At 44.6% G+C, this 22,821-nt stretch overlaps 1 protein-coding gene across 1 annotated transcript in view; it reads left to right on the top strand.

Moving 5' to 3' along the window:
• The window catches only part of LOC311098934 (translation initiation factor eIF2B subunit gamma-like), a 59,168-nt gene that overhangs the window by 15,326 nt on the left and 21,021 nt on the right, over positions 1 to 22,821 (top strand). The window contains exons 4-10 of the mRNA XM_084139488.1: positions 3,232 to 3,391; positions 3,753 to 3,864; positions 15,157 to 15,246; positions 19,123 to 19,241; positions 19,351 to 19,541; positions 19,815 to 19,877; positions 20,535 to 20,683. Coding sequence (XP_083995614.1) covers positions 3,232 to 3,391; positions 3,753 to 3,864; positions 15,157 to 15,246; positions 19,123 to 19,241; positions 19,351 to 19,541; positions 19,815 to 19,877; positions 20,535 to 20,683 — 884 coding nt within the window. The remainder of the gene's footprint in view (positions 1 to 3,231; positions 3,392 to 3,752; positions 3,865 to 15,156; positions 15,247 to 19,122; positions 19,242 to 19,350; positions 19,542 to 19,814; positions 19,878 to 20,534; positions 20,684 to 22,821) is intronic.

Genomic DNA, 22,821 nt, shown 5'->3' with positions numbered 1-22,821 from the left:
ACGTGACCAAGACAAAGGAGATGATTGTGGACTACAGGAAAAAAAAGAGGACTGAGCACGCCCCCATTCTCATCGACGGGGCTGTAGTGGAACAGGTTGAGAGCTTCAAGTTCCTTGGTGTCCACATCACCAACGAACTATCATGGTCCAAACACACCAAGACAGTCGTGAAGAGGGCACGACAAAGCCTATTCCCCCTCAGGAGACTAAAAAGATTTGGCATGGGTCCTCAGATCCTCAAAAAATTCTACAGCTGCACCATCGAGAGCATCCTGACTGGTTGCATCACCGCCTGGTATGGCAACTGCTTGGCCTCTGACCGCAAGGCACTACAGAGGGTAGTGCGTACGGCCCAGTACATCACTGGGGCAAAGCTCCCTGCCATCCAGGACCTCTATACCAGGCGGTGTCAGAGGAAGGCCCTCAAAATTGTCAAAGACTCCAGCCACCCTAGTCATAGACTGTTCTCTCTGCTACCGCACGGCAAGCGGTACCGGAGTGCCAAGTCTAGGTCCAAAAGACTTCTCAACAGCTTCTACCCCCAAGCCATAAGACTCCTGAACAGCTAATCATGGCTACCCGGACTATTTGCACTGCCCCCCCACCCCATCCTTTTTACGCTTCTGCTACTCTGTTAAGTATTTATGCATAGTCACTTTAACTCTACCCACATGTACATATTACCTCAACTACCTCAACTAGCCGGTGCCCCCGCACATTGACTCTGCAACGGTACCCCCCTGTATATATAGCCTCCCTACTGTCACTTTATTTTACTGTATATATAGCCTCCCTACTGTCACTTTATTTTACTTCTGCTCTTTTTTTCTCAACACTTTTTTGTTGTTGTTGTTTTATTCTTACTTTTTTTGTTTAAAATAAATGCACTGTTGGTTAAGGGCTGTAAGTAAGCATTTCACTGCAATGTCTGCACCTGTTGTATTCGGCGCATGTGACCAATAAAATTTGATTTGATTTGATTTGAAGCACTTCATGGCTACAGACGTGAGTGCTACGGGTTGGTAGTCATTTAGGCAGGTTATCTTAGTGTCCTTGGGCACAGGGACTATGGTGGTCTGCTTGAAACATGTTGGTCATAGGTCATCACTGTGTTTGTTTCCTTTTAGAGATAAATTAATGGTAACTTTTATGCCCTTTTGACTAGTGCCAGCTGTGATATTCTCCTATCAAAGTCATGAACTGCTATGTGTTCTGAGTTCTCTATTGTATCAGTGATTCAATTCAACTGTTTACTGGGGCCTGACTGTTTTGAGTGAAAACCCGTCCTCCTCTTCTCAAGCCACTAACTGCCTTAATATTAGTATTGGTTAGGCTTGGGCGATATACCGTTTATACCGTATACCGAGGTATTTCGAAATATATATTATAAATACAGTGAGGGAAAAAAGTATTTGATCCCCTGCTGATTTTGTACGTTTGCCCACTGACAAAGAAATGATCAGTCTATAATTTTAATGGTAGGTTTATTTGAACAGTGAGAGACCGAATAACAACAACAAAATCCAGAAAAACGCATGTCAAAAATTTTATAAATTGATTTGCATTTTAATGAGGGAAATAAGTATTTGACCCCTCTGCAAAACATGACTTAATACTTGGTGGCAAAACCCTTGGTGGCAATCACAGAGGTCAGACGTTTCTTGTAGTTGGCCACCAGGTTTGCACACATCTCAGGAGGGATTTTGTCCCACTCCTCTTTGCAGATCTTCTCCAAGTCATTAAGGTTTCGAGGCTGACGTTTGGCAACTCAAACCTTCAGCTCCCTCCACAGATTTTCTATGGGATTATGGTCTGGAGACTGGCTAGGCCACTCCAGGACCTTAATGTGCTCCTACTTGAGCCATTCCTTTGTTGCCTTGGCCGTGTGTTTTGGGTCATTGTCATGCTGGAATACCCATCCACGTCCCATTTTTAATGCCCTGGCTGAGGGAAGGAGGTTCTCACCCAAGATTTGACGGTACATGACCCCGTCCATCGTCCCTTTGATGCGGTGAAGTTGTCCTGTCCCCTTAGCAGAAAAACACCCCCAAAGCATAATGTTTCCACCTCCATGTTTGACGGTGGGGATGGTGTTCTTGGGGTCATAGGCAGCATTCCTCCTCCTCCAAACACGGCGAGTTGAGTTGATGCCAAAGTGCTCCATTTTGGTCTCATCTGACCACAACACTTTCTCCCAGTTCTCCTCTGAATCATTCAGATGTTCATTGGCAAACTTCAAATGGGCATGTATATGTGCTTTCTTGAGCAGGGGGACCTTGCGGGTGTTGCAGAATTTCAGTCCTTCACGGCGTAGTGTGTTACCAATAGTTTTCTTGGTGACTATGGTCCCAGCTGCCTTGAGATCATTGACAAGATCCTCCGGTGTAGTTCTGGGCTGATTCCTCATCGTTCTCATGATCAATGCAACTCCACGAGGTGAGATCTTGCTTGGAGCCCCAGGCCAAGGGAGATTGACAGTTATTTTGTGTTTCTTCCATTTGCGAATATCGCACCAACTGTTGACACCTTCTCACCAAGCTGCTTGGCGATGGTCTTGTAGCCCATTCCAGCCTTGTGTAGGTCTACAATCTTGTCCCTGACATCCTTGGAGAGCTCTTTGGTCTTGGTGGAGAGTTTGGAATCTGATTGATTGCTTCTGTGGACAGGTGTCTTTTATACAGGTAACAAGCTGAGATTAGGAGCACTCCCTTTAAGAGTGTGCTCCTAATCTCAGCTCGTTACCTGTATAAAAGACACCTTGGAGCCAGAAATCTTTCTGATTGAGAGGGGGTCAAATACTTATTTCCCTAATTAAAATGCAAATTAATATATAACATTTTTGACATGCGTTTTTCTGGATGTTTTTGTTGTTATTCTGTCTCTCACTGTTCAAATAAACCTACCATTAAAATTATAGACTGATCATTTCTTTGTCAGTGGGCAAACGTACAAAATCAGCAGGGGATCAAATACTTTTTTTCCCTCACTGTATATATTATAAAGAAATTATATCCAGCTCAGGGCTCCAGCTAAGCATTTGGTTTGCTAACTTTCTAGCCAACCAAGCTTCTTGATTACAGCAGAGACATTCAATCCCCTCCTGGATCAAGATCCCTGTTGCCTAAATTGTTTTTTGCTTAAAAAAAATAAGACAAGGTAAAGAGAATCTCTGTGGTCCTCCATCTCTTAAATTTGGATGAATGTGTGGTCCTCCTCCATGTCTCCCTCCAGACAGACATCTTAGTGGTGAGCTGTGACCTGATAACGGACGCTGCTCTCCACGAGGTGGTCGACCTGTTCCGGGCTCACAATGCTACCCTCTCAATGCTGATGAGCAAAGCCCACGAGTTCACGGAGACTGTCCCCGGACAGAAGGGAAAGAAAAAAACAGGTACACAAGATTCACAAAATTTTACAACTCCCAGTATTACTCCAGCTCTGCACAAAAAAGTGCAGAATACAAAGCACTACCTCGTCATATAATCTGTCAGTAGTTTTGTGGCTGACATCGTAACTTTTGAAGTTGCATTTCCAAATAAGGCTATTCCTCAGTTAACTGTTTATTTGCTTGTAATATTCTACATTCAAACTCTTTAACGTTTTTATTTATAAATCTGTGTTATTAAACTGAGTGAACATCCATAGGCCTAGATGTTAGTTTACAAGCTGGGCAGATAGCTAGCTTGTTAGCCGTGTGGTGAGATCTTAGCCATAGATGTGTGATTGTTCCTCTGGTGTCTTCCTTCTCCCAGGGGAGCAGAGGGACTTTGTTGGGGTGGACGGAACAGGAAAGAGGCTCCTCTTTATGGCCAATGAGGCCGACCTGGACGAAGGTCTAGTCATCAGGAAGTCCATAATGAGAAAGTGAGTATTACTTGAGCAGCACAACCAGTGGTTTACACTGGTTATTACTCAAATGTATTGCTCAGAACCATTATGTAGACTCCATTGGCTATCTATATCGCGTATGGCTCTTATACTGCACATTATCTACCAGGTGATGTATTTACTCTAATCAAATGTTATTAGATGCTCTGTAGGATTTTCATTCATATCTTGTCATTGCTGTGTTGAATCAAGTACTTTTCACACTATGAATGACGTTTCAGATCATTTTCAAATAATGCGACCTGGAACTGGGAAGCACAACAACTAACACCTCCCCAGTTTAGCAATTCAGGGATACATATTTTATAGCTACTCCTGTTCTGAGTTCTGACTGCTAGCTTGCTATCGTTCTCCCAATCCGTATCTAACCAGCAGGGTTTTTTTGTGTGTGGTGTGGTGTGTGTGTGAGCACAAGGTAAGGCGGGGGTGTTGAGGAGTGTTGGAGGGAACAATGCAAACTCGCTCAGCTCTGACCCTTCATTTGTGTGGGATTGCTAATAAAAACACAGCTCTCCCCAGCCTTGACTGTCATGAGACTTGCCAATTACTCCAGCTATACAGGGATTTGCTCCTGCTTTGGCTGTCCTCTGCTGTTTCTCCACAGCAGACCTCCTGTTCCAGCTTAGGCCCTGTTTCTTTTCTTTCACTTGTTCTCTCTTTTTTTCCAACATCCATTTAGATTTTTTTTCAAGAGGCTTTAGCGTTGAGGTGAGTGTGTGCTTGCATTTGGCTGCTCCTAAGTCTTCTAGTTAAGCTCTTATTCCATCACCACCCTAAGTCTTAAAAGACTTAAAGCAGAATTCATGTTTGTTCAATTGCCAAAGGTGTTGCCTAAATCCTACATTTATACCTGACCAGATTGGTAAAATGACATATTGATGTAAAATACTTGTAGATGTACTGCCCACTATGAAATAAATATTGGGATTAGGCTATTTAGAGCTGATAGAACACCATAGTCATATTATTTTTTAAATAAATAGCTTATCTCAATAGTCATCAAATACTGGTGCGAACTAGTTTGTGCAAAACGTATCATGAACACCTTTGTAGCATTATGTTGAGTCCCCAGTGTAGCATGTGTATATGATGTCTGGGCTGCAATAGGAAGAGGCTCTGGAAGCTGTCAGCACACTAGCTGTGCCTGGACTGCAGCCCTGGGCCCAGATTCACACAGCATCTCAGAGTAGTGATCTAGGATCGCTTTTTCCTTCTAGATCATAATAAGTTTACATGGACAGGGGGGACCTGATCCTAGATCAGCACTCCTGCTCTGACACTATAGATATGGCCCCTGATCTTAGATCAGCAGTCATACTCTGAGACACTGTAAATATGGGCTCTGGTCTTAAGCTTTGGTTCTGGGGTGTAGGTCTGGCTCTGGGTTATGGTCTGGGCCTTGGTCCTGGGGTGCTGGTATTGGGCTGTGGACTCAGGTCCTGGGCTCTTGGCTGGGCTGTGGGCGCTGGTCTGTTGGGAGCTCGTAAATACTTCAGGGAGCCAGAGCCACTGTAAATCCTGCCCAATAAGAGAGGGGCCGCAGCAGCTGCAAGCACGCTTCCCTGCAAAAGGAAATCAGCCACACACACACGCTAATGTGGAGATACACACACACACACACGCATGTAGCAAACACATGCAAGCATGTACGTACATACTAGAGCTGGGACGATAAACCGAAAATTATCGACACCGACCATACCAATCACTTACTGCAGGCATTACTAGAGAAATGTGAAGTTTGAAATTAAATGTTTGCTAATATGGGTGATTGTTAAAGGCCAAGTGCAGTCAAATATGTGATTTTCCTGTGTTTTTATATACACTGCTCAAAAAAATAAAGGGAACACTTAAACAACACAATGTAACTCCAAGTCAATCACACTTCTGTGAAATCAAACTGTCCACTTAGGAAGCAACACTGATTGACAATAAATGTCACATGCTGTTGTGCAAATGGAATAGACAACAGGTGGAAATTATAGGCAATTAGCAAGACATCCCCAATAAAGGACTGGTTTTGCAGGTGGTGACCACAGACCACTTCTCAGTTCCTATGCTTCCTGGCTGATGTTTTGGTCACTTTTGAATGCTGGCGGTGCTTTCACTCTAGTGGTAGCATGAGACGGAGTCTACAACCCACACAAGTGGCTCAGGTAGTGCAGCTCATCCAGGATGGCACATCAATGCGAGCTGTGGCAAGAAGGTTTGCTGTGTCTGTCAGCGTAGTGTCCAGAGCATGGAGGCGCTACCAGGAGACAGGCCAGTACATCAGGAGACGTGGAGGAGGCCGTAGGAGGGCAACAACCCAGCAGCAGGACTGCTACCTCCGCCTTTGTGCAAGGAGGAGCAGGAGTAGCACTGCCAGAGCCCTGCAAAATGACCTCCAGCAGGCCACAAATGTGCATGTGTCTGCTCAAACGGTCAGAAACAGACTCCATGAGGGTGGTATGAGGGCCCGACGTCCACAGGTGGGGGTTGTGCTTACAGCCCAACACCGTGCAGGACGTTTGGCATTTGCCAGAGAACACCAAGAAAGGCAAATTCGCCACTGGCGCCCTGTGCTCTTCACAGATGAAAGCAGGTTCACACTGAGCACATGTGACAGACGTGACAGTCTGGAGACGCCATGGAGAACGTTCTGTTGCCTGCAACATCCTCCAGCATGACCGGTTTGGCGGTGGGTCAGTCATGGTGTGCGGTGGCATTTCTTTGGGGGGCCGCACAGCCCTCCATGTGCTCGCCAGAGGTAGCCTGACTGCCATTAGGTACCGAGATGAGATCCTCAGACCCCTTGTGAGACCATATGCTGGTGCGGTTGGCCCTGGGTTCCTCCTAATGCAAGACAATGCTAGACCTCATGTGGCTGGAGTATGTCAGCAGTTCCTGCAAGAGGAAGGCATTGATGCTATGGACTGGCCCGCCCGTTCCCCAGACCTGAATCCAATTGAGCACATCTGGGACATCATGTCTCGCTCCATCCACCAACGCCACATTGCACCACAGACTCTCCAGGAGTTGGCGGATGCTTTAGTCCAGGTCTGGGAGGAGATCCCTCAGGAGACCATCCGCCACCTCATCAGGAGCATGCCCAGGCTTTGTAGGGAGGTCATACAGGCACGTGGAGGCCACACACACTACTGAGCCTCATTTTGACTTGTTTTAAGGACATTACATCAAAGTTGGATCAGCCTGTAGTGTGGTTTTCCACTTTAATTTTGAGGGTGACTCCAAATCCAGACCTCCGTGGGTTGATAAATTAGATTTCCATTGATAATTTTTGTGTGATTTTGTTGTCAGCACATTCAACTATGTAAAGAAAAAAGTATTTAATAAGATTATTTCATTCATTCAGATCTAGGATGTGTTATTTTAGTGTTCCCTTGATTTTTTTGAGTCAGTGTATATTTCCACACTATGAGGTTGGAATAATACTGTGAAATTGTGAACATGATGATAGTTCCCTTTTTAGTGTAAGAGCTGTTTGAAAAGACCGCCTGAAATTTCAGCCTGTTTTGGTGGGATGGAGTTTTGGTCTGCCTCACCAGGCAGTAAATGAGTTAATAGACCAATAAGAAAGAGTTCCAAACCTCTCTGCTAATAAGTTAGTTTTCAGTTTTCCCCTCCCCAATCAGACCACTCCCAGACAGTAAGGTACTGAATTGTTACCAATAAATTATTTGATATTGAGATAGAAATGGCTGCATTGGACCTTTTAATGAGACAATTGATGGCTACAACCATCAAATTAGTAGTAGTAGTTTAAGGATAATTTAATAAAAGCTGTGGTGCACAGTAATGTTATAAACGTATCGTTCTAATTATCATTATTGCACCAATTCAGACAATTTATCGCAATTTGGATTTCTGTCCACATCGCCCAGCTCAAGTAAATACACACACGTAGACACACACCAGGACGTCACACACAGTTGTGGGCTTGTGACACTACATTCATACTGAGCTTACTTACACTGAAATACTTGTGAGGAAACATCTGAACATCAAGGCCTACACATGCACATTGAAAGACAGGCAAATTGTATCCACACATAAAAGGCACAAACATGCACAACCTCAAAAATCTCGTATAGACCTAAATATATATATATATATACACACAGTACCAGCCAAAAGTCTGGACACCTACTCATTCCAGGGTTTTTCTTTATTTTTACTATTTTCTACATTTGTAGAATAATAGTAAAGACATGAAAACTATGAAACAACACATGGAATCATGTAGTAACCAAAAAAGTGTTAAACAAATCAAAATACGTTTTTCAATTTCAGATTCTTCAAAGTAGCCACCCTTTGCCTTGATGACAGCTTTGCACAATCTTGGCATTCTCTCAATCAGCTTCACCTGGAATGCTTTTCCGAAAGTCTTGAAGGAGTTCCCATATATGCTGAGCACTTGTTGGCTGCTTTTCTTTCACTCTGCGGTCCAACTCATCCCAAACCATCTCAATTGGGTTGAGGTCAGCCATGTCATCTGATGCAGCACTCCATCTCTCCTTCTTGGTAGAATAGCCCTTACACAGCCTGGAGGTGTGTTGGGTCATTGTCCCGTTGAAAAACAAATGATAGTCCCACTAAGCCCAAACCAGATGGGATGACGTATCGCTGCAGAATGCTGTGGTAGCCAAGTGTGCCTTGAATTCTAAATAAATCACAGACAGTGTCACCAGCAAAGTACCCCCACACCATAACACCTCCTCCTCTATGCTTCACGGTGGGAACTACACATGCGGAGATCATCCGTTCACCCGCACTGCGTCTCACAAAGACACGGCGGTTGGAACCAAAAATCTCCAATTTAGACTCTAGACCAAAGGACACATTTCCACCGGTCTAATGTCCATTGCTTGTGTTTCTTGGCCCAAGCAAGTCTCTTCTTATTATTGGTGTCCTTTAGTAGTGGTTTCTTTGCAGCAATTCGACCATGAAGGCCTGATTGACACAGTCTCCTCTGAACAGTTGATGTTGAGATGTGTCTGTTACTTCAACTCTGTGAAGCATTTATTTGGGCTGCATTTTCTGAGGCTGGTAACTCTAATGAACTTATCCTCTGCAGCAGAGGTAACTCTGGGTCTTCCTTTCCTGTGGCGGTCCTCATGAGAGCCAGTTTCATCATAGCGCTTGATGGTTTTTGCAACTGCACTTGAAGAAACTTTCAAAGTTCTAGAAATGTTCCTTATTGACTGTCTTAAAGTAATGATGGACTGTCGTTTCTCTTTGCTTATTTGAGCTGTTCTTGCCATATTATGGACTTGGTCTTTTACCAAATAGGGCTATCTTCTGTATACCACACCTACTTTGTCACAACACAACTGATTGTCTCAAACGCATTAAGAAGGAAATAAATTCCACAAATTAACTTTTAACAAGGCACACCTGTTAATTGAAACGCATTCCAGGTGACTACCTCAGGATGCTGGTTGAGAGAATGCCAAGAGTGTGCAAAGCTGTCATCAAGGCAAAGGTGTCTACTTTGAAGAAACTCAAATATAAAATATATTTTGATTTGTTTAACACTTTTTTTGTTACTACTTGATTCCATATGTGTTATTTCATAGTTGTCATGTCTTCACTACTATTGTACAATGTAGAAAATAGTAAAAATAAAGAAAAACCCTTGAATGAATATGTCCCCTGTAGCTCAGTTGGTAGAGCATGGCGCTTGCAACGCCAGGGTTGTGGGTCCGTTTCCCACGGGGGGCCAGTATGAAAATGTATGCACTCACTAACTGTAAGTCGCTCTGGATAAGAGCGTCTGCTAAATTACTAAAATGTAAATGTGTCCAAGCTTTTGACTGGTAGTGTGTGCTCACACTGCCCTACCCTATACTTTGACTTCTTTCTCCCCTCTCTCTCCAGATGAAATCTTGCAACTTGTGGCGGCCGGCCGCCCAACAACCTGCCCGCTTGACCCTATCCCCTCCTCTCTTCTCCAGACCATTTCCGGAGACCTTCTCCCTTACCTCACCTCGCTCATCAACTCATCCTTGACTGCTGGCTATGTCCCTTCCGTCTTCAAGAGAGCGAGAGTTGCACCCCTTCTAAAAAAAACTACACTCGATCCCTCTGATGTCAACAACTACAGACCAGTATCCCTTCTTTCTTTTCTCTCCAAAACTCTTGAGCGTGCCGTCTTTATCCAACTCTCTTGCTCTCTCTCTCAGAATGACCTTCTTGATCCAAACCAGTCAGGTTTCAAGACTGGTCATTCAACTGAGACTGCTCTTCTCTGTATCACGGAGGCTCTCCGCACTGCTAAAGCTAACTCTCTCGCCTCTGCTCTCGTCCTTCTAGACCTATCTGCTGCCTTTGATACTGTGAACCATCAGATCCTCCTCTCCACCCTCTCCGAGTTGGGCATCTCCGGCGCGGCTCACTCTTGGATTGCGTCCTACCTGACAGGTCGCTCCTACCAGGTGGCGTGGCGAGAATCTGTCTCCGCACCACGTGCTCTCACCACTGGTGTCCCCCAGGGCTCAGTTCTAGGCCCTCACTTATTCTCACTATACACCAAGTCACTTGGCTCTGTCATCCTCACATGGCCTCTCCTATCATTGCTATGCAGACGACACACAATTAATCTTCTCCTTTCCCCCTTCTGATAACCAGGTGGCGAATCGCATCTCTGCATGTCTGGCAGACATATCAGTGTGGATGATGGATCACCACCTCAAGCTGAACCTCGGCAAGACGGAGCTGCTCTTCCTCCCGGGGAAGGACTGCCCGTTCCATGATCTCGCCATCACGGTTGACAACTCTGTTGTGTCCTCCTCCCAGAGTGCAAAGAGCCTTGGTGTGACCCTGGACAACACCCTGTCGTTCTCCGCTAACATCAAGGCGGTGACCCGATCCTGTAGGTTCATGCTCTACAACATTCGCAGAGTACGACCCTGCCTTACACAGGAAGCGGCACAGGTCCTAATCCAGGCACTTGTCATCTCCCGTCTGGATTACTGCAACTCGCTGTTGGCTGGGCTCTGATCAGTCCCTACACCCAAACGAGGGCATTGCGTTCATCCACCTCTGGCCTGCTGGCCCTCCTACCTCTGCGGAAGCACAGTTCCCGCTCAGCCCAGTCAAAACTGTTCGCTGCTCTGTCACCCCAATGGTGGAACAAGCTCCCTCACGACGCCAGGACAGCGGAGTCACTCACCACCTTCCGGAGACACTTGAAACCCCACCTCTTTAAGGAATACCTGGGATAGGATAAAGTAGTCCTTCTACCCCCCCTTACCCCACCCCCCAAAAAAAATAATATTGTAAAGGGGGTGTCCCACTGGCTATCATAAGGTGAATGCACCAATTTGTAAGTCGCTCTGGATAAGAAAATGTAAATCTACCCTAGTTGAGCTTTAAAAGATAAGTTGTCAATGAGCACTAGGCCACTTATTGAGAGACTGAGGTGTAGTGAGTTTTGTGATATCTCAAAGCTGTTGGCTAGCCTAACTCTTAAGCTAGCCTAAGTATCGATGCCTTGTCGCTTATTTCAGCCTAAGATGTCAAAAGTCTGTTTTGACTCTGTTTCCCCCATTAACCCTATTTTTCCTGAGCGTAGGAAGTTTGAACACGGTGTTAGACGTCTGAAAGTCTCCCCCACCAGCTCCAGTCGTTCCCTGGCTGTTTGTCTGAGCTGTCTCCAGAGTCTTTACTTGTCTGCCGTTGTATTTATACAGACATGGGCTGGGTGACGTATGGAATGGGAATTCTGGACTGCTGTCACACATGCTGCTGTCCTGTCCTGTGGTACTGCTAACCTGGGACCATTGATATCAATGCATGAGTTATGCGAATGGGCAAGTTACAAATGCAGATCTTGGGTTAGGATCTTAAGTTAGTTTTCAGCCCTTAAAGATAACTATCTCTTCAGTTCTCTTACCAGTATTTGTTGGTTGCAGTCCACAAACTGCATGTTCTTGACCCCTGTCCTAGATTACCACCACATTTTCCCCATACTAGTAGTCTGTGAGTGGTGACACCTTTCACTACCCATTTCCACATGTGAGCTAAATAGAAGCTGAAAACCTGCTACACATGTGATATGAGTTGGCCCCTGAATTGATTTGACAGTGTGAAGGCTCCTGCAGATTGCTCTTGCATACGATGTTGCTCCACTTTCCACTGTAAACTCAGCAGAGGTTTCATAGTCATAGTCTTCATACAGTATGTACTACCATAGTTTCATTCTCTTTCAGGATGAAACCATGGATTTGGTCAATCACTTGAGGTCTACAGTACCTGGTTCCTGCAACACTAAATATATTTGAAGAATGTAGTACCATTGCAAAACAAGTAATACAGTATGTGTCTTGTCCACTGTGTGCCATGAAGCACACTCCTCAAACATTCTTCTCTTTAAATAGCGTCAATGTATTGTCCGATGGCAGGGAATCTATACATTTAACTGCACATTTTCCCAACTAACTACCCAAGTCTGGACATTTTTGGGCCGTTCGTATTTACCTTCTGTGTTCAGACACGAGAGAGGACAAAGAGCCTAGGTCTTTATAGTAAAGCGCAGTGTAGCTGGATGCTTGAGCAAATTTGTCTGGGCCTTGCAGTGGTGTTGACACAGACTAGGTCCAGAACAGCAGTTAGCACTGTCCCCTCAGAGAGAAGCACAAGCACCATTACCTCACAGCACAGCACTGCTGCCATGTGGATTGTGCTCATTTAGAGGTTTTTAGTAGTAAGTCATTAAGCTTGGGAGTGAATCACCCTAGCCTGAGGAGTTTTGCAACAATGTTCTGTTTCACTCATCAGCCAGGCCCCCTAGACTACCAGGAATCACACATTAGACTTGTTTACTTGTTTGGGAAATGCAGTGGCTTATGGCCAAACGATTTGAATTGTATTTCTTCTAAAATTATCACCCAAATTGGGATCCTTCCTCCAGCATGTAGGCCTTCCCATTGGACGGACAGACTAGGCCTGTAGCCGCTCCTGCTTGTGTTTAACCATGGTGTCCTGCTCCATAAAGGGCACCTGTCACCCCCCACCCCCCCAAACCCCTCCCATACTCGCCACACCACACCTGACCACCAGCCACGGTACACTGATCCCTGGGTATCTCTCCTGCTTGGCCTCCCTGCCTGCCTGCCTGGCCCAACAGGTGCCAAACAATGATGTCAGATGCTGGGTGTTCCTATAAATCTCATTTACTTCCATCTGCATTTGGCGTACAGTTCACACACACACACAGGATATGACAACCTGTTTGCTCTGCTCTGGTCTGTGTGTGGACTGGAGGAGCACATTGGGACCACATGTGGGTGGTGTGATGTGCTAGAATATTCCTGTCTTTGTTTTCAGTCTCTTGTTGGTGGATTCAACACATGACCCCTCTGTGAGCTGGTTAATGGAATGGCTCAAAGTTGTCATAATTTACCTCTTGCCTGTTTACCCTCCTCCCCCTCACAATGTGATTTACACGGCCCGGCATCTGGTTCTGAAATCTGCATGGCCAAACAGACCTCCTGACTCATTCTCAATGTTTCAAATCGCATTCTTCACTCAAGAAAAGACTGAGAGGGGAGGCTCTCACATAAAGCCTCAGAGATGAGATGGTTTTCTTATGGTTTCGCTTCATAAATGTCACATTAAGGGGAGACGGGGGGTATGGGGGGCCCAGTTGAATGTGACACCACCAGGCAGGCTGGATAGCCAGTTCGTTATGGTGGTGCTTCACCACTCTGATCATGGTGGGTGTTTGGGGGAGTTTTCATTTATTTCACCTGGTGCTCTAATCCAGAGGTCATATAGAAGATAGGCTAGTGAGTGTATGGCTATGGTCTTTTATGATCCATTTCCTTGGTACTGTCCAAGGAGCTGTTTATGGAGTCGGGTCACCTGGCCACGTGAGCAGAGCAGTGCTTTATGTGAGCAGTGCTTACAGAGGCCTTTCACCATGGTCATATCTACTGTGAATACAGTGCTAGCTTTGCTAACTGACATCACTGTCTTAGAATTGATGTTGGCTTCTTTAGGCAATTTCGACTGTAGGCTTAGATTTAATTCTGTAACTAACCACCATTCGGCAAGTATAGAAAGTTATATTATAATGATAATTTCACCCGAGGACTTCAAAAATAAAACCCAAACAGCAATTATTCTCAACTCAATTAAAGCTTTTCAACACAATGCCACCACAATCTCTGATCCTGTGCGTTTTCCCCCTCTCTTTCTTCCTGCCTGGTGCAACAACCTTTGTTTTGCCTTCAGCTGCAACTCAGAGACTTCCCACATCACTCAGACAGCCTGGCTGCTGCTGCTCTCAGATGAATTAGACTGGCCTCCAGGGCAGGCAGGCAGGCAGCCGGCTCTGGACTGTGTCCCAAATGGCACCCTATTTCCTATATAGTGCTCTACTTGTAGTGCACTATATAGGAAATAGGGTGCCATTTTAGCCCTGGGCTCTATAGAAGCCTGCCCTGCCTGGACACAGAGGCTCTATACCCAGAGCATTGTCATGTCAATCGCAGGCTGTTAAACAATTGGGGGGTCCGCTGGTGTTGGCATCTGACCAGTTAATGCAGCACTCACTGCAGTCCAGACTGGACACGGTTGCCATGACAGCCAAGCGTCTGGGACAGAGCCTGCGGACGGAGGCTGGCAGGGGACAATACACAGATGCAGGACTTTTATATCACCTCTTTTTTTATCATAGCAGATGTTCTGTTTGTTCTGTCACGTACTGCTTTCAACAGTAATTAAGGGGGTAGAATGAAAAGCAAAATTAAAGACTGTAGTTATTTTTACTCTTTGTCATCTAATTAAAAAAACATCTGGAGAAGAAAAACAAAACGTGTAAAAAAAAAAAAGAAGAAAGAAAGTGATTTTGCTCATGTAAGGAAAGAGGATTGGTGCCTCAGTGTCTGCTACAGTATACTTTATAGTGTGTTGTGCCATGAACAGTGACATTAACTGTGGTACTGGCACCACCTGTGTTCTCAGTAAACATGTACGGTTAAAGTTTACATTAAGTTCCCCTTATACCTGTATAGTAACACTGTTATTACTCTACTAACAGTTGACTTATAAAAGTGAAATAGGGAATAATCCTTAGCCCACGTGGGTGATAGCAAAGATCGCTCTCAACTCCAAACCAATTGCTAGTGTATGTGCTAAGACATGTTAATACAATGTTTCTATAACAACTACTATGTTGTTACAACACAGGGATAGAGAAATTAGTTAGTTAAAATGTGATTTGATTTACCGCCTACGTCTCTGTCTCTCACTTTCATTCAGACATCCAAGGATGCACATCAAAACTGGCCTTGTGGACGCCCACCTGTACTGCCTGAAGAAGTCTGTGGTCGACTTCCTCGCTGATAACAAGTGAGGCCATTTTACTTTGGTTACGTTCTAAATGGCACCCTATTCCCTATATACAGTGCATTCGGAAAATATTCAGACCTCTTTCCTTTTTCCACATTTTGTTACGTTAAAGCCTTATTCTAAAATTGATTAAATGAAGAAAAAATCTTCATAAATCTCACACAATACCCCATAATGACAAAGCAAAAACAGGTTTTTAGAAATTTTTGCAAATGTATACAAAATAAATAAAAGATACCTTATTTATTTAAGTATTCAGACCTTTTGCTATGAGACTCTAAATTGAGTTTAGGTGCATCCTGTTTCCATTGATAATCTTTGAGATGTTTCTACAACTTGATTGGAGTGCATCTGTGGTAAATTAAATTGATTGGACATGATTTGGAAAGGCACACACCTGTCTATGTAAGGTCGCACAGTTGACAGTGCATGTCAGAGCAAAAACCAAGCCATGAGGTCGAAGGATTGAACTCTTTGGCCTGAATGTCAAGCGTCACGGCTGGAGGAAACCTGGCATCATCCCTACGGTGAAGCACGGTGGTGGCAGCATCATGCTGTGGGGATGTTTTTCAGTGGCAGGGACTGGGAGACTAGTCAGGATCGAGGGAAAGATGAACGGAGCAAAGTACAGAGAGATCCTTGATGAAAACATGCTCCAGAGCGCTCAGGACCTCAGATTGGGGTGAAGGTTCACCTTCCAACAGGACAACAACCCTAAGCACACAGCCAAGACAATGCAGGAGTGGCTTCTGGACAAGTCTCTGAATGTCCTTGAGGGGCCCAGCCAGAGCCCGGACTTGAACCCAATCGAACATCTCTGGAGAGATCTGAAAATAGCTGTGCAGCGACTCTCCCCATCCAACCTGACAGAGTTTGAGAGGATCTGCAGAGAAGAATGGGAGAAACTCCCCAAATACAGGTGTGCCAAGCTTGTAGTGTCATACCCAAGTAGGCTCATGGCTGTAATCACTGCCAAAGGTGCTTCAACAAAGTACTGAGGAAAGGGTCTGAATACTTGTTTTTTTTTGGTCATAAATTTGCAAACAATTCTAAAAACCTGTTTTTGCTTTGTCATTATGGGGTATTGTGTGTAGATTGATGAGGGAAAAAACAATTTAATACATTTTAGAAATAAGGCTGTACGTAACAAAATGTGGAAAAAGTGAAGGGGTCTGAATACTTTCCGAAGACACTGTAGTAGTGCACAATATAGGGAATAGGGTGCCATTTGGGATGCAACCTTTGTCATGTCATTTTCTCACAAATGTGCTTGTGTTTTATGTTTTAATGTATATCAAATTAGTTTTTAAAAGGTACCGATAACCATCCACATAAATGTGAATACAGTGTATTGCTATATACAGGTGAAATATTGAACAGCACCTTTCTTGTCAAGGTTCATGCTTGTTGAATTTGAGTTAATGTAAGAACAGGCTGTGACTGTGGAAAGGCTTTGAGGCTGGTAGGTATTCTTGTTAGGTGTTAATTTGTTTTACAATGTGCCACTTGAGCAGTTTATTAGGCTTTTAGCCCCCTTGTGTGTTTGTGTCAGAGGTACACCTCAATCACAACTGTGTTGATCATCTCACTTCCTCATACTCTGGTTTTCTTTTAAACTGCAATCACTTTGAACCAATCAGAAAGTCTCAGTTGTTTATTGCCCATTCTACTTTTTTTGGTTAACGTATATAATAGGGCCACCACCATAAAATGACATATAGCTTACAACATATAGAAGTCATTTAATGGATCTCTGTGGCCACCACCAGTTTAAAAGATGTACACCCTAATAATTAAAATCAAGGCCAAGCAATTGAAGGCACTGTTAGATGCTTAGGGCACTTAGTTGAAGTGTGTCCCAATTTGATAAATGTACATCCTATTGATGTAGCCCCCCCCCCCCGCCACCAACAGCAAGACCAAAAGCAGCAGCACAACCTCCTCCTCTGCCCACCCCCCAGTCCAGTACCCCAGTTAGTCCCCCCTGTCCCTTTGTGCTTGTTACACTTGTTACACCATTGTGCGGAGACCCAACAGCTCCTTTAAGTGGTGTTGAAAATAAGCGCAGGTGGCATTAACTGGTGAGTGCATTGACTCACTCACTCGCCCGGCCCACTTTCCATCCAAATAGGAATTTTCTACCGGGGGTTTACATAAATACGCTGCATTGCAGACGCTTGTTCCTGCTGCTTCCCATTGCATTTTAATTAACCAGTCATCCTGATATAAATATAATTTAATGTTATCTGTCACCGAGACTCAGGAGACCTCAAAAGCACTACCCATTTCTTTCTTTCTCTCCCGCATCAAAGTATACTTTTTTTTATATATTCAGCCCCCTTTTTCCTCCATCCCCCTCTATCTCTCTCTACCACTCTCTCTCTCCATCTCTTTCTCTCTATATCACTCCCTCTTGAAGCTGCTCTGCTGTGGAGCACTCAAGGAGAAAAATGGACAGAGTAACTGTTGTTTCTTTCTCTGCATTCAGATGGAAATTCTAATCTCCCTTAAAAGAAAAGAAAAGGCGAGTGGAGAGGAGAGATGGAGAAGGACATAGAGTGCAGTGCAGGAGAGATGGAGAAGTACATAGTGCAGTGCAGGAGAGAGGAGAAGGACATAGAGTGCAGTGCAGGAGAGAGGAGAAGGACATAGAGTGCAGTGCAGGAGAGATGGAGAAGTACATAGAGTGCAGTGCAGGAGAGAGGAGAAGGACATAGAGTGCAGTGCAGGAGAGAGGAGAAGGACATAGAGTGCAGTGCAGGAGAGAGGAGAAGGACATAGAGTGCAGTGCAGGAGAGAGGAGAAGGACATAGAGTGCAGTGCAGGAGAGAGGAGAAGGACATAGAGTGCAGTGCAGGAGAGAGGAGAAGGACATAGAGTGCAGTGCAGGAGAGAGGAGAAGGACATAGAGTGCAGTGCAGGAGAGAGGAGAAGGACATAGAGTGCAGTGCAGGAGAGATGGAGAAGGACATAGAGTGCAGTGCAGGAGAGAGGAGAAGGACATAGTGCAGTGCAGGAGAGATGGAGAAGGACATAGAGTGCAGTGCAGGAGAGAGGAGAAGGACATAGAGTGCAGTGCAGGAGAGAGGAGAAGTACATAGTGCAGTGCAGGAGAGATGGAGAAGGACATAGAGTGCAGTGCAGGAGAGAGGAGAAGGACATAGAGTGCAGTGCAGGAGAGAGGAGAAGGACATAGAGTGCAGTGCAGGAGAGAGGAGAAGTACATAGAGTGCAGTGCAGGAGAGATGGAGAAGTACATAGAGTGCAGTGCAGGAGAGAGGAGAAGGACATAGAGTGCAGTGCAGGAGAGATGGAGAAGTACATAGAGTGCAGTGCAGGAGAGAGGAGAAGGACATAGAGTGCAGTGCAGGAGAGATGGAGAAGGAGGAGAAAGTAAAATTGCCTACTGGGCTTACATGGTAGTTTGAAACCATGATTCAGCCTAATCTTTTTTTACCTTTTAGGAAAGCCATGAATAATGTGTATACTGTGAAATTATCGTGGTTGTTTCATTCTTTTCTGGTTAGCCGGTAACCCTCATGAGCAGAGATAAGCCTAGAACTTATGAAAGTGTTCAGTACATGGACATTATCCATGTACACACAAAGGAATTTCCCCCCTTCTCACCCCCCTCAACCTACTTCCTACTTTTATCGTTTTGATTGGCCATGAGGAAATACCTGACTCAACATTGAAATATAATGAGTAGAACGGGGGTCCGCATGCAGGTCAATTGCCACGGTCAAATGTTGTACTCATTCTGATTCTATGTTATTACTTTTCAAAAGAGTTGGGGGTCAAATGTATTTTTACTTTCAGTGAATGTACCTATTTCAGCAATTGAGTAAGTATTGTATTTTGTTTTTTTTCTCAAAGATCTATCTCTTCGATTCGGGGAGAGTTAGTCCCGTATCTCGTCCGCAAACAGTTCTCGAAATCCATGAACTCTCCGAAGGTCAACGATGAAGCTGATCAAAACCTTAAGAAAAAGGATGGTAATGAAACTATACTTTAACATTTAAGAGAGTTTCCATAGTTAGGTTGTAACTCACTTAATGCACACACACACACTCACCTGTGTTTATCTGCTGTCTGTGTGTGTAGAGATCCAGATCTCGTCCAGGGATGAGGTGCTGCTGCAGCTAACCCGGGACAGGTCCTGTTGGAATGACCATCGTGGGGACATGAGTGAGGCCTACCACGGAGGACGCCTGCGATGCTACGTGCACATCATGGACGAGGGCATGTGTTACCGCGTCAACACGCTAGCGGCCTACATCGAAGCCAATCGCCTGGTAAGTGAGAGAGTGACACTAGATGTATTCATCTGTTTCTGACTGCTTCATGGCTAGCATACTCTTCTCATACACTGTTTTCTTTACCTGTCACATCAAACTAATAGTCGGCTCTGTTAGTAACCCTAACTTACATGTAACTTTTAGATTTGATTGATATGACCTTTATCTTTAAGTATTTCTCTTAGTGATGAACATGCTCCCTGAACATTACTGACATTATTGTTTTATCCTCTTCTATGAACATGTAGCCTATATTGTCTTGTGTTCCAGGCCCCTAAGCTGTTTGATGAGCCTGCAGTCCATCCATCAGCAGTGATCTCTGTGCGCTGTCTGGTGAGTAGCTAGCTAGATGGGTGGTTCTCTTAGATGTCTGGTACAATGTGTATTTTCTGACTGAGTCCATGAGTCTGTCTGAGTCATTAGCAGGTTGTAGAATGAGCGTTGTCTGGTGAGTGAGGATGCCATTAGAGTGAGTGTGCTTTGGTTAGTCACATGCTATTCTTGTTGTCTATGAGGTAAGATGCAGTAGGTGCGTGTCATAGGGGATTAAGGGGTGTAAGAGGCAGGGGAGGCCACCAGCAGAGGCCCTCAGCTCCTCTTGCCCTGTTCAACAGTTGGGGAGCTCTTACAGATGTAGGATCTTAATTTGAGACAGTTTGCTACAGCAGGAAAATAATCCTGCAGCAACAGGAAATGTGAATTATTATGTGGATTATAATTACAAATATTCTGCAACAGGATGATCAAATTAAGATCCTACATCTGTAGGTTGCCTCTCCACTATCTTTATGTTCAAACTGTCGAGTTCTAAAATATAATCCTATAGTTGTTCTGTCTCTTTCCTATCACTCACAGATATATCAAGAGACTCACTGATATAGTGAAATGTAGGAAAGGATCAGAGGGAAGTGTACATTCTGGTGTGGTCTTTTCTGATTATGATCTTTTTTTACTGACAACGTTCTACCATGTCTGGTTATTGTCTGCCAGATTGGTGCAGACAGCATAATAGGAGCTTCCTGTCAGATCTCAGACAAGACATCAATCAAGAGATCAACGATCGGTGCGTCCTCTACCGTCAGAGAGAAGGTCAAAGTAACCAACTCCATCATCATGCACGGAGTAACCATCGAGGAGGGGTGAGTAGAGCCTATTGTATACAGATTTGGACCATTTCTACCACTGTGTCCTTAGACTTTAGAAGCTGTGATCCCAGGACATTTTACCAGGTAGTCACACATTACACTTTATGGTAGAGAGAAAGCAGTGTAAGCAATACTGTTATTTCTATTTGGAAAAGACGGGGTAGTAAACTCCCTTCCCCAATTAAGCCCAGTATAGTGTTGAACCACAAAGGGGAACAATTAAGTTTCAGAGGCCAGTGTGTATGGATGACTCCAGAGTGTGTGTGTGTGTGTGTGTTTTGGTTTTACTATCTTAGTGGGAACCAGAGGTCCTCACAAGGATAGTGAAACAAGGAAAATTTTGACAAATGGGAAAATTTCGCCGGTCCCCACAAGGAAAAGGCTTTTTTAGGCATAGGGGTTAGCTTTAGGGTTAGAATTAGGGGTTTGGGGTTAAGGTTAGGGTTAGGTTAAAGGTTAGGTTTAGGGTTAGGGGAAATTGGATTTTGAATGGGAATCAATTGTTTGGTCCCCACAAGGATAGTAAAAGTTTGTTTTTGGGTGGGCTGCAGCGCGAGGAGGGGACTGACTGACTGAGGCTTGTTTTATGTGATATGTGGGGGAAACAGAGAACACTATGTTGACAGTGTCCATTGGTGTGCAGTGAACCAGAGCACGGTTACAATGCTATACATAAACAAATAGGTGATTAATATACATGGTTAAACTATGCTGTAGCTAGATTCTCAGCAACAGCGTATTTCACTTCATCCATATAACTCACAAGCTTTTACATATACCGGTATATATTTATTTTACATTTACCTCAGTTGTTTTCTACCTTTTTAAAGTTTCATATTCAACTATTTATTGTGGGTGGATTGCTGACTATGTAAAGTAAACCTACTATGAATAGTAGTTATTTTCTTCAGTCTAGCATTGGGAGACATTTTTAATTAAAGTATTTTCACTCGTGCTGGCTGGTTGAAAGGATGTCCTGGCTGGTGATTGAAAAGTGCAAGCATGACATGAATCGCAGGAGAGAGACCACTGAGAAGTAGAAAAGGGGCCTGTTATTTTAAATTCAGACATCCTCAAATCCTGGGGAAGAGCTTTATCTGGCAGAGTTTGGCTTAAGCACAGTCGCTCTTAAAGACAGGGAGGCCAGAGCCAGCGGGGGTACCCTCATGTCCAAGTTAGTGCATGCATAAAGGGAAGGAAAGAAAGAAAGAAAATAGGAAAATAAAGAAATGGCAATTCTTTCGCAACATAAAAAAATAAAAAAAATGTAAGAGGGGATTAGCAAATCCCTGGCATGTTAAAGAAGGCACTTGCATTTTTTTGGGCCCTTTGTTTGCATGTAGGAGTGCTTGTTTACAAAGCAGAGGATATTTGGGGGGCTGAGGTCGTGGGGTGGCAGGCGGAGGTGGTGGGTGGTTGAGGTGGGGGGAGGGTCACAGCAAGGAGGAGCACAGTGTCAGTAATTAGTGGTGTTTCAGTTGGGCTTCTTTGGTGGTCTCTCTGTTTAAAGCTCCAATCCTTGTAATCTCCCATTGCCATCAACCCCCCAGCCGGTTCCCTCCCTCCTGCTCACCCCCCTTCCTCTCCCTCCAACCCTACCACCACCACCTGAATAGAATGCCCCTGTGCAGCAGCAGCCAATACAAACCTGCCTGTGTTAGTGGCTGCAGGGCCAAGCTCGTCAGAGTCTCTAGGAGGGAGAGACGTACATGTTGCTCCCCAGCCCGCCGCACAGAGCTCAGTCTGTTTCTATCCTCCAGAGGAGACTTATGGTGGCCTCAGCCTCAGCCCGTTCTGCCAACCCAGGTGGAGCAGAGCATCAACCATCCCCGGGTAGGGTTGTTGGTTCCCCAGCTCTCCTGAACTAACCCTAACCCAACACTGCACCACCACCTCAGAGACTTTCCAACTTTTGATACTCTGATTGTTAGCATGCCTCTGCCTGCCACCCAGGGTCTGGAGTTTCACTATGGCAGTTACACATGGGAAGATGAGATGAAATCCTGAATTGAGATTCATTGATTAATTCAGGATTTTATATTTTATTGATCAAATCATATCAAACTTTATTTAAACAGCATTTAACATCTGTGTAAATGTAGAATAGACACAATCAAGGGAATGAAAGAACA

The sequence above is a fragment of the Coregonus lavaretus genome, assembly GCF_964263955.1.
Source record: "Coregonus lavaretus genome assembly, chromosome: 23".
Lineage (NCBI taxonomy): Eukaryota > Metazoa > Chordata > Actinopteri > Salmoniformes > Salmonidae > Coregonus > Coregonus lavaretus.
Note: the sequence above shows the minus strand (reverse complement) of the source record. Positions and strands in the feature narration are given on the sequence as shown.